The sequence below is a fragment of the Macrobrachium nipponense genome, chromosome 6 (assembly GCF_015104395.2).
Source record: "Macrobrachium nipponense isolate FS-2020 chromosome 6, ASM1510439v2, whole genome shotgun sequence".
Taxonomy (NCBI): domain Eukaryota; kingdom Metazoa; phylum Arthropoda; class Malacostraca; order Decapoda; family Palaemonidae; genus Macrobrachium; species Macrobrachium nipponense.
Genome location: NC_061108.1, coordinates 56,298,118 through 56,315,124, shown reverse-complemented (window position 1 = coordinate 56,315,124; position 17,007 = coordinate 56,298,118). Strand labels below are relative to the sequence as shown.

At 39.1% G+C, this 17,007-nt stretch overlaps 1 protein-coding gene across 1 annotated transcript in view; it reads right to left on the bottom strand.

Annotated features, from left to right (window-relative positions):
- Positions 1–1,632: 1,632 nt before the first annotated feature.
- LOC135216266 (signal recognition particle receptor subunit alpha-like) overlaps positions 1,633–17,007 on the bottom strand; it is a gene marked incomplete in the record, with an annotated part of 156,351 nt that continues 140,976 nt past the window's right edge. Inside the window, 1 exon segment of the mRNA XM_064251431.1 lies at positions 1,633–2,955. Coding sequence (XP_064107501.1) covers positions 2,830–2,955 — 126 coding nt within the window.

The following is a 17,007-nucleotide window of genomic DNA, read 5'->3' as shown; positions in this document are numbered from 1 at the left end:
TTACCCTGGAACATGCGTCGTAACCCTGGAAATAATTTCTGATCAATATAATTGAAAAGCGCTTTAACCTCGGAACATTGTAAGCCGAACCCTTCGTAACCCAGGGACTACCTGAATTCTTTCCTGAGATTTCCATGACATGAGAGATGAACTAAAATGTATTTTATTTTTACTTATGGAAGCCATAAGTAAAAATAAAACACTTAATAAACACTAGATAGTTACAGTAAATGACGTAAGCAATCAGCTGTTTCTCAATTCGGTTGTTTATGCCAATACATGTTTACAATAAATGCTTCATATAGAATTCTAAAAACCAGAATTTTTTAGTGGAGGATGGAAGAGCATCAAAGTATTACAATCAATAAAAGAGAGAGAGAGAGAGAGAGAGAGAGAGAGAGAGAGAGAGAGAGAGAGAGAGAGAGAGAGATAGTTGCCTGTCAGGTTGTTACACTGATAAATATCCACTTGCAAAAGTCAAATAATAGTTGTATTGAGAATAATGATAATTTAAATAAAACATGTTTTACTGTAATCATATTGCATGTAGTATTATTGTATTACATTATTATAAGAACAAAGCGATGATGATCATTGCATTCTAGGTTTGTTTACAGTCAGTCTCAGCTGATCGCATTTTACCAATATCATCACTGTCTTTAGTTGCTGAATGGAACTTAATTCAGAGATACATAAATTCCTTTTGTAAATGATCAGTGGGGTTTAACAAAGCCGAGTCTATGTTTTTCATACAGAAGGTCACGTTAACAGGAAACCATTGTTTTGTTTACGTTTCGTCGCCATTCTCAAACAACCGCTCATAATAATACATTAATGAATGATACACAATTATCGTTCATATGATTGAATTGTTCGTAGCAGTTACAAACAGCTTTGCATGCTGCCTCACTTAATGTTCGCTGTGTTTTGTTATATAAGCATGGAGGAATGTGAAAATAGGAAGTGTCATAGAATCATTTGAAAAATGATGATTTGTAACAATTGCATATCAACAATAAAGCCGAAGTCGACTCGCCAGAACCAGACCGGAACCCCTGTGATGGTGGCACATGTGACCAACCTTATGAAATGTATGAGAAACTTTGAATGAAAAATTAATATGATGTTATCCTAAATGTTATTACTACTGTAATGACACTACCACTGAAATTTCTAAAAGGTTACCAAAAGATGAAGGTTGCTATGAGCCAACAGTAACTTGATGTTAACATTTTCTCAGCTGGGATCGCATTGATTTCGAATTATTCCTCAAATAGGCTATTTGTTATGAAGAAATGCCAATAATATATAAGATAAAAATGGTTTTATTACCTTTATTATCACTTTATTTCATGAAGTGAATCTTCATGTATGTTGGTGGTTAGGCTATAGCACCAAGGCCAAGGCTAGCCTACGATACACATCTTGGAATTCAAGGTTTGATCTTTAGTATTGCAGTATAAGACAATCCTCAATTTTCAGGAGTGAATTTTAGGATTTAAAGGTTGTCTTATACGTGGAAATACGTACACGATAGTTCTGGAAAATGTTTATAAATGTCAAATGAACACAAGAAAACTTACATACAAGGCTTAAAAAATCTGCCATCATCAAGGAAAAAAATAAATGCCCTTAAATGAAGTCATATATTTCTTGTCTTCCAGCAGTGATAATTTCACTGGATATTACATATTGCAGAGGTATACTTTATGCATGAACTTATTCCTTGTACCACAAAAATGAAAAATTGGAACTCATCCATGGCTTCCAGTTTATATGTAGGCATCCATCATGTATCAAAATTCAAGGATACTTCATTTTTTCATTTTTTAAAATATGTAGTATAATGACTTTTACATACAACTGTGACAGAATAAAGAATATTATGATGGGAAAATAACTTATTCTTAACAAAGACAATAAGCCTAAGGTTAAAAATGGGATCAAAGTAACAAATGGAATGGTATGGGAAGGAGAACAGAGAATGATTACACAAGACTTTTCAATAAACACATATAGAAATTTCATAATGTACATTAAAAAAAAGATACATGGAAATTCTATAGATATGAAAATCCGCATATACTATGCAGCAAAGTTCCAGTGGGTTACAAAAAATACAATTTACACAATCCTTTACTTTGAGAAAAACTACATTTGGTGTCTACAATATACTTTAAATTTCACAATTTGATAAAATGCACAGAACCAGGTTAAAATAATAAATTCCATGGATAACTTGGGGGTAAAGTAAACCAAAGGAGGTTTTAAGTTTCATGACCTAAAGATAAATATATATAAAAATACAATTATATTAAGCCTTTATCTTGCAACTATGATTAATCCTTAAATGCTGGGTAGCACAGATGCTCCTCCATTTCTGACAGGAGACTCCAGACATGAAAATTAATATCTTCAGCTAATGAGATTAAGAGGTATCATATTACTGTTTGTTCTTCTACAAAGTAATTTTTCTATTATCTGAAATGCAATTAGCTTACATTTTGTTAATAATTAAAAAAATATTGTCTTTGAAGGTTAAAAATACAAAAGAAACATTCACTTTTCATTTGCAAACTTTTTGCATCAGTATCATGGTATTACTATGCCATGAATGCCTCTGAACACCCTGGATATCAGAATAACTACCAGCTGACATGTATACTCTTTATAACTTACCCAGCATAGAGAATTAAGCTAGTTTCTAACTTAAGTGAGTAACAGATGTGAACTACTACAGTAGACAAGATAAAATAGTCATAAAGGAAAGGTTATTAAAGAACCACAATAAAGACCCAATCCATCACAGCCTTCAATTTCAAAGAAAGTTTACTTCATAAGCGCATAAACGACGGCCTTTGCATCCAACTTCCGCAAATCAGTATATGTCTGACCGGTACCAACAAATACAATGGGTTGTCCAGTGATGTATGTCATAGAAATAGCAGCCCCAACCTGGATAGACAAAAGAAAATAAGATTAAATTTTACACTAGACAAACCAAAGCCATTTAGTGTACAGATAAAAGATGAGGCATTAGTACTTAAGTAAAGTATTCTTGTTCAAATGTTGGTTTTAATCCACCCACAAAAAACAATTGCATCATCATTAACAAAGGGCACAGAAGCATAAAATTTTCCATTCTAGTAATTTGGGTGAAAAGTGAACACAAAAATTATATTAATCTTATTGTAGGAAATTTTCCCAAGGTGAAGATGGGCACTTAATAATTCACTATGCATAATTACATAAAATGTTCAAAAGGCAAAGAACTTTCAGACACTTATAATTAAATTTTATAAATTACAGCATCAAATTTATTTTTACACCAAATGAATTTATGTTTTTTACCACTATTTACAGAGAAATTTCTAAAGTTGTAGGATATATTGAAGACAGAAATAGAGAAACTAGAAAGACTGGAAAAATTATTTTTTATGAAGCAGTGAATGAAGAAAAAGAAAATGTGAGGGTGGATATTTATGACAGCAGAACCAATGGAGAATATGAAGTCAGGAATGTTTAGGTGAGACCTGAAGAATAAAAATAATCTCTACTTAAAAACAAAATCTATTTTTCCCTACAAACCATTACTTCTAGTGTACAATTCAACTGTCACAAAACCATAACTTCTAGTTTGCACTTCAACAGTCCCAAAATTATTACTTATAGTGTAAACTTCATTTGCCACAAAATTATTACTTCTAGTTTATACTTGGTTTGTCCCAAACAATTTTTTTCTAATGTACACTTCATTTGTCACAAAATTTCCCAACCAAAACTATATCATTCTTCATTTTGTAATATCTTCAACAAGGATGTGGAAAAATCTGTATAAAGGATGAATTTGTACGAAAATGATTTTGTTTTATAAATTACATTTGATTCCCAAGAAACCTATTGTTTGTAGTGAAAAAATTTCAACTTAGATGGGAAGGAACTGATTTATGACAAATTGTCCATATATGGTAATTTCTTCCTGTTTTATTAAATTTTTTTCAATCTTCAAATTATCAATTTTCTCATCATCACCCGCTTGGTTTTTGCCTTCTTTCCATCCTACTGTTATGGGCTTGGTAAACCAGAGGCAGTTAATCTTTCACCTCCCAAGACGGCAATCAGAATTACTTTAATGACAAGTGGGAGATCATCAGTTAAGCCCAAATGAAAATCACTGCCTGGTGTTTCAGTTTCATCAATATCAGAATTTACCTTTTTTGGTCATTTACCTTTGCATTTCAGGAAAGGCTGCCAGGTATGGCACTTAAAACCTGCAACTGTCTTACTGACAGCATTAGTAGCCCAATGCCTTAAGCACAGTCATAACAAGTAGAGGGCACTACAATTCCCTTTTGGTTTTTGGTTTTCTCTCGTTGTACAGAAAAATGGCTGCTGATGTCAACATCAGTATTAATAAAATTATATTAATACTGCATATACGGGCAGTCCCTGGCGAGGGTTCCGTTCTCAGCGGGATGCTAATAAGCAAAAATTGCCATTTACTGAAACGCTACAATTTTGAGTTTCGGTCAATGGTGCTGATAACCGGTTAATGGCACCTCTCTTAAGTATGTTATGGCACCATAACTCGATTATCAGCATCTTATGGCGCCGATAACCAAAACAGCGCCTATTATGGTGCCAGATATCACTGATTTTATGGCACTAGACAAGTGCCATGAAACCAAATCACCATTAACCAGGGACTACCTGAAATTAAAAATAAAAAATAAATAAGAAATTCTTAAAATGATAAGACCTTGAGCAGAAAGCCAGCTTCTGAAATATATCTGAAAATACCACTGGCATCATACACTACTACTACTCTGATTGACTGATTTATTAGGTGTTACCTGGTGTCATGACTGCCAGGGTAACTGATGTGATTCATAATACAATGTAAGTGAAAATGTCAGATGATGTATAATGATTTCTTAAAATAAAATTGTTAACACACTAACATGTATATACACATTTATAAGAGTAAAATGTTAATGAAATGTTCTAGAACTTGATTTGTTGCAAAATGCCCATTTCTGCTATAAATTTAAAAACTTCAGTAACCTTCTAACTTGTATTCTCTCTCTCAGAATCTTCACTACAATGTACCTGCCATCACCATCCCTGACCTAAAGTGACAAATTAGTCCCAATAATCCCCAAGACCAAGGCACTCAATCAAGGGGTCCTGACAGTCATTGCGACAAGGCTGGTGTACATCAGCCACCTAAAAATCCACCTGTTAGGTATATATGGCCAATTTCCATACAAAAAAGGTTTGTCTTCCTTCATCTAAGCATACTGCCATGCTTCCAAGGGCATGTTTCATTTGAGATCCCGTTTATTCTGTTTTTATTATCCAAATTCACCTGCCCTGCCACTAACTATAAAACAGGTTCCCGATTTCAGGTTTGAAGTCAGTACGTATATAGGATATGACTTAGGAATTTGCTCAACTGCTACTTGTTCTGCCATTTTCCCTAGTTTGTCTGTTTCTTCATTTCCCTATGTTACATCCATATGTAACAAGAAAAATTCATTTATTCTTCTGCATTTAAAACTATGAAGCCACTATAATACTCTTAAAATGCTTGGGTTGATGGACTTAAATTTAAATTCTAAAAAGATTTTTCAAATCACAGCAAATTGTAAAACCACCCTCATTCACAATAGCTATCTTCTCAATTGGAAAATACTAGTTCTACAGCAAAAGAACGAAACATAAAATAAAATTACTAATAAACACTCAAAAGCAAACCCCCACTGAATTGGGAACCATCAGTAAATTTAAAACCAGGATCATGTTAAGTGCAATGTTCCATAAAAATAAAATTAGTTTCCTCATCTACCATTTAATTTTTAAAAGCACTTAAATACAAAAAGAAAATTCACATAGTCTCCTTAAGGGGTAATTGAAATCCTGAATCGAATTACTTCACCTCTTGACATATTAAAACTATTCAAGAACTGTCTGAAGATCCCCAAATAATTGGGAAGACTAGAGTATGAATCTAAATGATGTATTATAGATGTTGACTTGGAAAACTTGTTAATTCTCAATGGTGACTTGAAGTAAAAAATTGTTATTCATCCTTCAAGCAATGGAAGTCTCGAAAAAGTACTGTATATTTCCACACATAAGACAACCTTTAGATAAGACGAGATACAAAATCCTGGCAAATTTTCTTGAATTTATCTCATATCTGTAGTATCGGACAACTTCTAAATTACAAAATCGATTTTTTTTATAAAAGTGATTATTTGCAAAAATTAAACAATACAACTATATTTATAATAATGATGACTTTAATAAAGGTTGTTTTGCTTGTTGTATCCAATTACAGTATTACTCATTTTTATTGTTACTGTTATGTATGGTGCTTTTTAACGTTGCATAGAACCAGTGGTTATTCAGCAACGGGACCAACGGCTTTACGTGACTTCTGAACCACGTTGAGCGTGAACTTCTATCACCAGAAAAACACATCTCTCACACAATGGAATGGACGAGAATCGAATCCACAACCACCGAGGTGGGACACGTGTTACTGTATTACAGAATATAAACATCGTCATGTACATCATTTGCGTTTGATATTATTTACACTATCAAAATCTCGGCTGATTTGAGTATACTATCAATATCTTCATTACCATTATTTGTTAGAAGAGATATAATTCAGAGATGCCTTTTATCGTAAATTAGTGAAGTTTGGTTGAAAATGTGCACGTTACTTCAATGTATAAGTATTAGGTGCGATTTCTCTAGTTCCGAACATCACTTCCACCTGGCCATTATAAGTTTTATATTCAGCCCTTGGCTATAACCTGCAGCTTTAATTTACTAGTATTCATTCTTGAGATCTTCATTGCATGAGGGATGAACAAAAATGTAATTTATTTTTATTCCTGGAAGCCATCATTGACAATCGGCAGGGTTTAACAACTTGACAATTTTAACGGGGCTCTTAATAAACACCCAATAGATACGGAAAAGACATTAGCAATCAGCTGTTTCTCAATTTGGTTTATGTCAATATGCAATAACAATAATCGCTTCATCCAGAATTCTAAAAACCAGAATTTTTTAGTGGAGGATGGAGGAGTATCATTAGTATTACAGTTGAGAGAGAGAGAGAGAGAGAGAGAGAGAGAGAGAGAGAGAGAGAGAGAGAGAGAGAGAGAGAGAGAGAGAGAGAGAGAGAGAGAGAGAGAGAGAGACTATTGTTGTCTTGGTTAGGTTGTCACTCATATATATTCACTTGCAAAAGTCAAATAATAGTTGTATTGAGAATAATGATAATTTTTATCAAACTTGTTTTACTGTAATCATATTTCATATATTATCGTATTACAAAATATAAACCGAGCAATGATGTGCATTTGCATTCTGGTTTTGTTTACATTTAAAAATAATCAGCTGATCACGTTTTGCCAATATCATCATTGCCTTTAGTTGCCAAATGGAACTTAATTCAGAAATACATTCCTTTCGTAAATTATCAAAGCTAGGTTAATAATGCCGATTCTATATCATGTTTTTCATACATACATCGCCTAAAGGGAAACCATTGTTTTATCTACGTTTAATTGCCATTCTCAAACAACCGCTAATGACAATACAATAATGAACGATAATTATTGTATACAATTATCGTTCATATGACTGAATTGTTCTAAACAGTTACAAACAGTTTGAGTGCTGCCTCACTTGATGTTCTCTGCATTTTTGTTATAAAAGCATGGGGGAACGTGAAAACAGAAAACCATTTTAAATAGCCATGGATGGTACCGAGGATGATTTGTATGATATCAAAAACGAAGCTGAAGACGACTCGCCATAACCAGACTAGAATTATGATGGCACATGTGACCAATCTTGCAATATGGATGAGAAACTTTTAATGAAAAATGAATATTATGTTAATACTACTGTAATTATACCAACATTTAAATTTTGGAAGGAGACCCTCTCGTAGGTATGTTTTGTTAAAAATGACTGCTGCTTCAGCACTATTAATCTTGTAAAGAGTCTTCTCTATCTTTCTGATGACGGCTTTCTCGTTGTTGCTTAGATTGGCGAGCAACGCACCAAAGGGCATGGTAAAATTTGGTTGAGTCATTTGATTTATTATTACTTATACAATTCTCTCTCTCTCTCTCTCTCTCTCTCCAACGCGACGTTTCCTCCTGATCGACAGGACATTATCAAGCGATAACTGCTGAGGGACTGAATTACAGTGGCGAGTCCATCTCCTTATATCGTGGTGTTGCGAGCTCTTGAGTACGGTCAGAGCACCTCTCCGGCAGATCGGGTTTTCATTGGTTCCTGGGAAGGCGACTTATACGGCGGGCGTTTAAGAGTCTTGCAGACCTTCTCAGGTGGGGGGTATCACCGGGAGCCTCTTGATTGGCTTCTACCTGAGTGACGTCACCTCTGGTATTTTTCTAATGTCCGGTGTTTGTTTCATGCGCGCTGGTACTTTTGTTGGGGGGGAGGGGTGTGGTCCTCCTCACACACGTCGGTATCAGGAACACCTTCTTGGGTGGTATTAAGGGGAGGCTTTTCTTCGACGATAAGCAGCACTTCTAGGAGACGCAGACGTCGTGGGTCAGGTGCTCTCCCGATGATCTTAATATTCCTGACGATGTCGTCTCTTGTGATGCTTCTGTGGTGTACTACAAGGGCGTGCTGCCTAATGGCGCCCTCCTGGGCATGGCAGGAAATCCTTTTTGACAGGCGCATCGTTGTCATGCTGATGTAAATCCCAAGGCATCCTTTAGGGGGTCTCCTACGGGCGGGGAGGGGTTGTTCTTCACCAGGAGGTCCTTCGTACGCCGATTCTTGTAGCTAATAATGAGGGACACTCTCTTTCCTTCCTCCATGGGGCGGACGTGATCCTCTATTATTTTCTTCATGGCTGCTTCGTCCTCCTTGTATTGGTGGTGCATGAAGGCTTTATAGAAAAGTTTGATATCCTCCAGGGGTGGAATGTTCCTTCTCTCTTCCTCTGTCATGTACCACTTGTCAAGGGCGGCTCGTGTTTCTCGGTTTACGAGTTTATTCGAGTACCCATTGTTAATCAGCACCTGGGATGCTCGGTCGAGTTTGAGGCGCGTGTCCTGCCACGTCGAACAGTGCGAGAGGGCCCTCCTGACGAAGGCCCTGATGGTGGTGGTCTTGAACCACGCAGGACACTCGCTATCGCCATTTAGACAAAGTCCAAGGTTCGTAGCTTTGGTGTAAACTGTAGTCGCCAACTTCTGATTCATCTTCATGACAAGGACATCGAGGAAGGGGAGCCGATCGTTGCTGCTGTACTCGACGGTGAAGTTGAGTGCGCTGTGCTGCAGGAACTTTTGCCAAAGGGCTTCTACCTCATCCTCGCAGTCGGCTTGCACGAAGATGTCATCGATATAGCGTCCGTATGTGCGGGGATATCTATGTTGCGAGAAGACCCTTTCTTCCACTTCTCCCATGTAGAAGTTAGCGAAGAGGAATCCTAAGGGGGACCCCATCGCTACGCCGTCCTTTTGGCGGTACATCTGTCCTCAGTGGGTGGTGAAAGGGGCTCTCTTCGTACAGATATCCAGCAGGGTTCTTAAGGAGTCTTCTAGGATGTTAGGGGGTCTCATATCGGGATTCCTATATACCCGCTCCATGATGATCCCTATCGTCTCGTCGACTGGGACGTTGGTGAAAAGGGACTCGACGTCTAAGGACGCCATGGTTCCCGCACCGGGGGAGTCGTGGATCTTCTCCAAGAATTCCACCAATGAGGTGAGGCAGTACCTGGAGGGGATATAGGGGGTCAGAATTTTATTAGGGCGTTTGGCGACTACAGTTTACACCACAGCTACGAACCTTGGACTTTGTCTAAATGGCGATAGCGAGTGTCCTGCGCGGTTCAAGACCACCACCGTCAGGGCCTTCGTCAGGAGGGCCCTCTCGCACTGTTCGAGCATTCAAGAATGTAAACGCACGCTTTGCCTGTTTTCTTTTGCTCTTACTGTAAGGCATGGATGACTCGGCCACTTTTTGAAGACTGGATCCTTAACTGTTTCATTCCTCAAGTGCGTGAATCTTTTCAAGATTTTGCTGCTGCTGGATAATGCACCTGGACATACACCTCACTTAGATGATCTCAATCCCAATGTGAAAGTGATTTTTTTGCCATCAAACACCACTCCAATTCTTCAACCTATGGACCAAGGTTCGATTGCTGCATTTAAGGCAAACTATCTCCGAACCACAAGCCATATCTGCTATAGATGCCGACCCAGAACTAACCCTACAAGAATTTTGGAAAGAGTATAATATTCTTCAGTGTATTAAGAATCTGTCTGCCGCCTGGGAAGCTGTGACGGAGAAGTGTATGAATGGCATTTGGAAATAGTGTGTTAAACATTATGTGAATACTTTCGCTGGATTTGAGAGATCCAGAACTAGAACTGATACGGGGAAAAAATAGTGAAACTGACGAAAGAGCTTTCCTTGGAGTGTGAAATGGAAGATATTGAGGAGTTGTTAGACCAAGATTCCAAAGAACTTACAAATGAAGAGCTGATAGAATTGGAAGAAAGAGTGGCAGAAGAAGAAAGAAGAGAAGCAGAGAAGGAAGAAGAGTTGCCAGAGAGGAAATTCACTGCTAAGGGATTATCAGAAGGTTTAACCCAAACATTGAAAGGTTTGCGAAGACTGAACGGATGGTACAGTAAGTTCAAAAACTGAAGCGACAATTTTCAGAGGATTTCGTTCGAAATTCTCTAACTGGCAACAACAACTCTTAGCTGAAAAATTAATTTTTTTTCTACAGTGAAAGCTCTATCATGCAAAATAAAGCTAACATATGATGCACAAATATCAAATCTATGATATTTATAACAATCATAAGAAAAAATTACTGTAATAGTGATTATTTTAAAGTATAGTAATTACTTCAGTCTATAGAAACGAAACAATTTGAAATTCTCGTTCAACACAGGATTACCAACATTACCAATGTATATTTCGAGCAATGTGGAAACAATCATTTAATATCATAGTGTATTATCAATTATTTTAGCAACCATGCAAGTATCAATAGAATGTAAAAGGAAAATCTCCGCGACATTAAACATAATCTACCATGAATGCACCTAGATTCAATAGAGAAGTTGGGTGAGGTTGGTAGTTCTGATTTTAGCTTCTAGGTCCGAGCATAAAATACCATCTTCGAGAAAGGCTCTAGCCTCTAACTGCTGCTGCTACCTTCAGGTGACTAGGCCTAGTTCCAGGCATAGCAAGGCTTACAATCCAGGGCCACTGTCTGTTATTTAGGGAAAAGTAGAACCATTAGGACTGACACCAGGACCTGTCCTTGCACCTAGGAAAAAGACTCGTTAAATAAAAAATAGGATAGACGGTCGCAAGCAACCAGAACAGCCTAAAATCACCACCTGGTTAAGTAAGGAGACAATAGACCACAACAACTCCCCCTCACCCTCTACCTCTACCTATACCCACAAACCTAATCATTCCAACCATGAAATTTAAGACTGAATGTGTGTAAGTGGGAGTGATATCACCCAAATTCATATTTCCACGGGCAACCAGTAATCAGTTTGATCCAGTCAAGCATTATTGTATAACATAAATTTATGATTTTTTTGCGGATATATATATATATAATATATATAATATTATATATATATATATATATAATATAATATATATATATATATATTATATAATATATATATATATATATATATATAAATAGTTTTTTTTCCTTCGTGGCAAAAAATGATATTGTTATAATACAATAAAGTTGCATACATACTTACCTGGCAGATATATACATAGCTAAGACTCCGTCGTCCCCGACAGAAATTCAAATTTCGCGGCACACGCTGCAGGTAGGTCAGGTGATCTACCGTCCTGCCCTGGGTGGCAGGATTAGGAACCATTCCCGTTTTCTATTCATATTTGTTCTCTTCCACCTGTCTCCTGCGGGGAGGCTGGGTGGGCCATTAATCGTATATATCTGCCAGGTAAGTATGTATGAAACTTTATTGTATTATAACAATATTATTTTCATACAATCAACTTACCTGTCAGATATATACATAGCTGATTGACACCCTTTGGTGGAGGGTAAGAGACAGCTAACATGGAATAGACAGGTAAACAACATATGTTGTAGGTATAAATAAACCTTGGTTCCTATCTGATAGGTGGTAGACTTTGTGGCTGTTGCCCGGTAGTCTGCATCACCTCAAGACTTTAGCGAGATATGTGATCTATGGCTAAGAGTTCTTTGGGTCTGCCGATGGGGTATGAACCGCTTACTCGGCAGAGCCTGAAAGGACTTTGTCAATGGGTACTGAACCACTTCTATGACAATACACCTTATGAAGGAGCGCAACACCGATCCCGATCACCTGATCCTAACACGAGGGTTCGCGCTCAAATTGAAAAGAGTTATCCCCACACTCCTTTCAAAAACCCCAATAATTTCACTAAGTTAAAAAACTTTAACTCAAAGTTAAGGATCAGTGTCGGCTCCTTATCCCAGTAACGTATCCGCAGAAACGTATAAACCAAAAGAGAAGGATCTCTCGTAGGTTAACTTGACATCCTTTGTGTAATGAAAAGTCAACACAGAGTTGCCTCTACCGTATAACACAGCTAATATGTCTTATATGACATATTGTTATGTAAAGAACAAGAATTTGCAAAAGCGCGCACTTCCTGCGCTTTTAATTCTCAGCTGTTTGAAGGAATCAAGTCACTTATGAAGTGCTTAGGAGATCTCCATGTTTCAAAGAAGACCAGGGCTTTCTTGAAATGGATCTCTCCCGTCTGAAGCCTGAAGCCTGGCAGGAACCTCGCGCCTGGCTGGTGCTTCACTCTTGGTTGGAGCCTAGCGCTTGTCTGGTACCTTTCGCTTGACTGGCGCCTCGCATCTGGTTGACGCCTCGCGCCTTAGCTGGAGATTTGCGCCTAGAGCCTGGCTTGAGCCTGGCTGGCGCCTCGCGCCTGGCTGGCTCCTCGCGCCTGGCTGGCTCCTCGCGCCTGGCTGGCGTCTCGCGCCAGGTTGGCGCTTTGTGCCTGCCTGGCGCCTCGTGCCTGGCTGGTACCTCGCGCCTGCCTGGCACCTCGCGCCTGGTTGGCTCCTCCCCACTTGCCGGAGCTTCGAGCTTGGTAGAGTCTCAAGGATGTCTGGCAATGTCCACATCGGACACTCTTATCCGTCCTATATATTCGCATCTAGCGCATCTGTGTCAGGTTGTAGGCCCGGTCTTTCTCCTCATCAGACAATGACAGTGTTCTTGGGGCTGTCTGCCTCTGGCGTTTTTTACGCCTGTTTTAGCATAAGGCTCCTGGTTGGCGCTACATTGTCCGAAAGTCCTGAACATCCACAATAGTAAATCACAAGACAGGAGAAGGGTGGAAGAAATTCTTCCACTTTGAGCTTTGGCCTCTCCGGCAAGGGGAGGTGATTGTATTCAGCTACATCCAGTATACGATAGGATATCTAACAGTATGAGAGATAAGAGTCTTCCTCCGAGGAGGATCCTTCTTGAGTACTTCCCTTGCTCACGAGATCTCTTCTTACCTGTTGAAGGGCCTTCTCGTTGCAGAATCTTCCCTATCCTTGTCCGAAGGAAGGGAAGAAGCTTGGAAGTCGAAGGAGACTCCGAGCTGAAATTGGGAGGACTCCTGATTTCTAGCTCTTTATTGTATCCCTCTGAACACCTTCTGGGAAGCATTTCGAGCCGTCATTGCATTCCAAAGACTCTGTAGGCAAACGTTTTAACCATTCTACTGTAGATGAAAACGTAAGTACCCTGCCTGGACAACGAAACCTCTATCTGAAAACATTGAATCAGGAATAGGGGGTTTTAGTTCTTTTTCCAGACATACTATGCTGGCAAGAACCCATTGCCTAATCTCCATAGAATCTGATGCGAGATTCCAATGCTCAAAAAATTCACTTGTCTTCTTGATCGTTTGGGACCAAGAGAAACAAAGAATTCCCTCATAAAAATTTCTCAAAGAAGTTTGATGAGGAGCAGTTCCATCTTGTCGGAACATAGAATCTGTGGCCACAAAAAAAGATCCCCTTATAAGTACTTGATATCCTACTCTTGTCATATTGAGGTATCGTATAAGATCCCGAAGATCTTAATCCTCTGCTATCTCCAATTCCTTTATAGAGACAGAGTATAGCCTTTTACTACGTTCTTTGATAGCAGATATATACAAAGGTGATTCTTCCCTCTGAAAGGGAAGAAAAAACCGCTATGTGGTTCACAGAGGTATCGGAAGAGGACAGTTTCCTCATTCCCTCTAGCACGATCTGCAGCAATTCTATATCTTGTCCATGACTATTGTCATTTACCTTGAAAAATCCTCTCATTCATGTCCACTTCTGGTCAGTCTGCACGCAGACAGACTCAGAGTGGAGAGGTTGTTAAGGTCCATTTATAATAGATGCTGATAGAATATTCAGACTGTCTTGGAAAAGACTTCCAAAACATGCTGTGAGAAGAACGTGACCTCTGTGAATCCAACCTCTCTAAGGCCAAAATGAGGCATAAAGTATTATCTTCTCTTTCTTTGACGCCCTTTATCTTAAATTCTGCAAATAATTTATATTTAGGGGAAAAAAGACTAAAGTTTATTCCCCTTTCTAAAAAAAAAAATAAAGATGGCATATACTGCTACCTCTCTTGGTTCGAGGAAAAGGAAGCAGTCTATAGGAAGCCTGTTCGTCTTCTACCTTACTAAGAGATCTATGAAGAAGACTTTCCGTAGGTTCTCACAACTCTTTCCAATAAATGTTAAACATGTTAACAGTTATTATCGTCGATCGAGAAGGTTCTCTTTGTTAACGCAAACAGGAGCGAAAAAAAGAGATTCTCGATGCTCTTTGCGATATGAGAGAGTCGTGGAATTGGCCTAAGTGATTAAATGGGTAACGAAATCAGGAACGAATCTTGCCGTTACCGAGCCTGGTGTCCGAGAGGCTACTGGACTCTTAGGTTAATAACTCGCTAAAACGAGAAAATCTTGGATGGTGCTCTTGGCTCACTGCGCCAGGCTGGCGCTTCTGGCGCATTGCGCTAGGTTGGTGCTTCTAGCACTATGTGCCAGGCTGGCGCAACTTGCGCCAGGCTGGCGCTTCCTTCTAATTCTTTTTAGGTTATGTGCCAGAACACCTGTGCCTTTATGGTACCCGACATCCTTTCACATTTTAATTCCGTTCTTAGTAGGAAAAAACTTTATATACGTAGTATAGTCCATTCAGGGAAACAAGTTTTGCCACAAAGAGAATGTTTCCCATCCAACTCATCCATCTTCTGAGCAGGTACTCTAATAAGCTATGCTTTCGTAAGCCTGAGAGCATTATATAATATAATGTTCTGCTGCGATAGAATCCTTTAATAATGTTACCAATGGTAAACAGCATTGAAAAGTTGTACTATCTCTCTTATTGAAAGCTTCTTAGCAAAAGGCATACAATATTTTATTTATGTTAGCTTAACTATCCCCTCAATCCGAGGTTAAGACCGCGATTGTAGGGGAGAGATACGGATAGTTATTCCATCCCGCAGGAGAGAGAGATAAACCCGACCGCTCATGACTGACACCTACATGGTACTGCGTTGGTCTCAGGCTCTCAGCGAAAGCAGTCTCCGTTAGCCGTCTGGCCTTACTCTTCCAGAGTTGCCAGCTACTCCCTTTAATAAAGGAATCTTATAAAATTATTATCGAACTTCAGGAATTTCTTATTAAAGCATATTTAAGCGAAACAAGACTTCGATAAATCTAGAAGCTAAGTAGTTGTTGTCTAAACAATCCCTTTAAGCGTAGTCCTTCCTAGGAAAGTCGTAGAAGGATACTGGTAATTGAGTTACACAGCAAAGAAGTAACTACGGTATGTGTTTATGATTTGACCGTATCGTATTCTCATCCAGCAGATACTCTACTACCTTCTACTATCTTCGTTCTTTTCGTTAATAGAACGATAGAAAGAGTATATATATATCCTTAAGGAAGGAAGTTAATCCAGGGAACTCTTTAAATCTTCGTGATTTCCTCATAAATCGCGGAAGAGACAGAATTCCTGTTCATCACTAGGGTTTACGGAAGGAAGTAGATATTTCCTATCCGCCATCATACCCAAACGTCGATGAGATTCTTATAAAGAAAAACTCCCAAAGCTCTTGCCTCCTCAAAACGAGGGAAGAGCATGGATGAAGGAGAGAGTCCGCATTGAGAGGAACTGCCTAACACAGGAGTCTTCTGAATAATGAAAAGGGGCTTCTCTTAGTATCAGAATCCTTCTGACAAAAGCAACGGCCGCCTGTGCGACATCTTGCACATTTGCCAGGGGAAAGTTGCTCAAGTTAAAAAACTCAAAGAAGAGTCTCGCGACTGACCTCTCTCTCAAATGAAGATTTTGGAATATTCTGACGCCTGGCGTCTGGATCCTTGCGCCTAGCGCCTGGCGTCAGGATAGTTCCGTGCGCCTGGAATGTTCCGCACGCTAGAAAGGAGACTCGCTCCTGGAACGTTCCGCTTGCGTGGAAGGTCCCGTGCGCCCTGATAGATCCGAGCGCCTCTAGTCTTGTTATACGAGCCTCTTGCCAGTAAACATTCAATGGAAGCATCCTTCTGATTGCCACTCTACTATAAGGCTCCTCAGTCTAGCCGTCTGTTTTCTCTTTGAAGGCGCCTTGCGCCAAGAAAAAAGTTCTGGAACGCGGCTCGCGCTCAGCTGCTGGAACGCGGCTCGCGTTTATCTGTATGAACGAGGCTCGCGCTAGTCTGTTGGAACGCGGCTCGCGCTAGTCTGTTGGAGCGCGGCTCGCTGCTGGCTGTTGGAACGTGGCTCGCGCTAGCTTGCTGGCTGGCTCTCAGCCTCTCGCTCAGTGTTCTCTTAGTTTTCAGAGAACGAGCCAGATCGTCCGAACTCCAAACATGTACATTCTTCGTCTTTTCGGATGTAAGACGAAG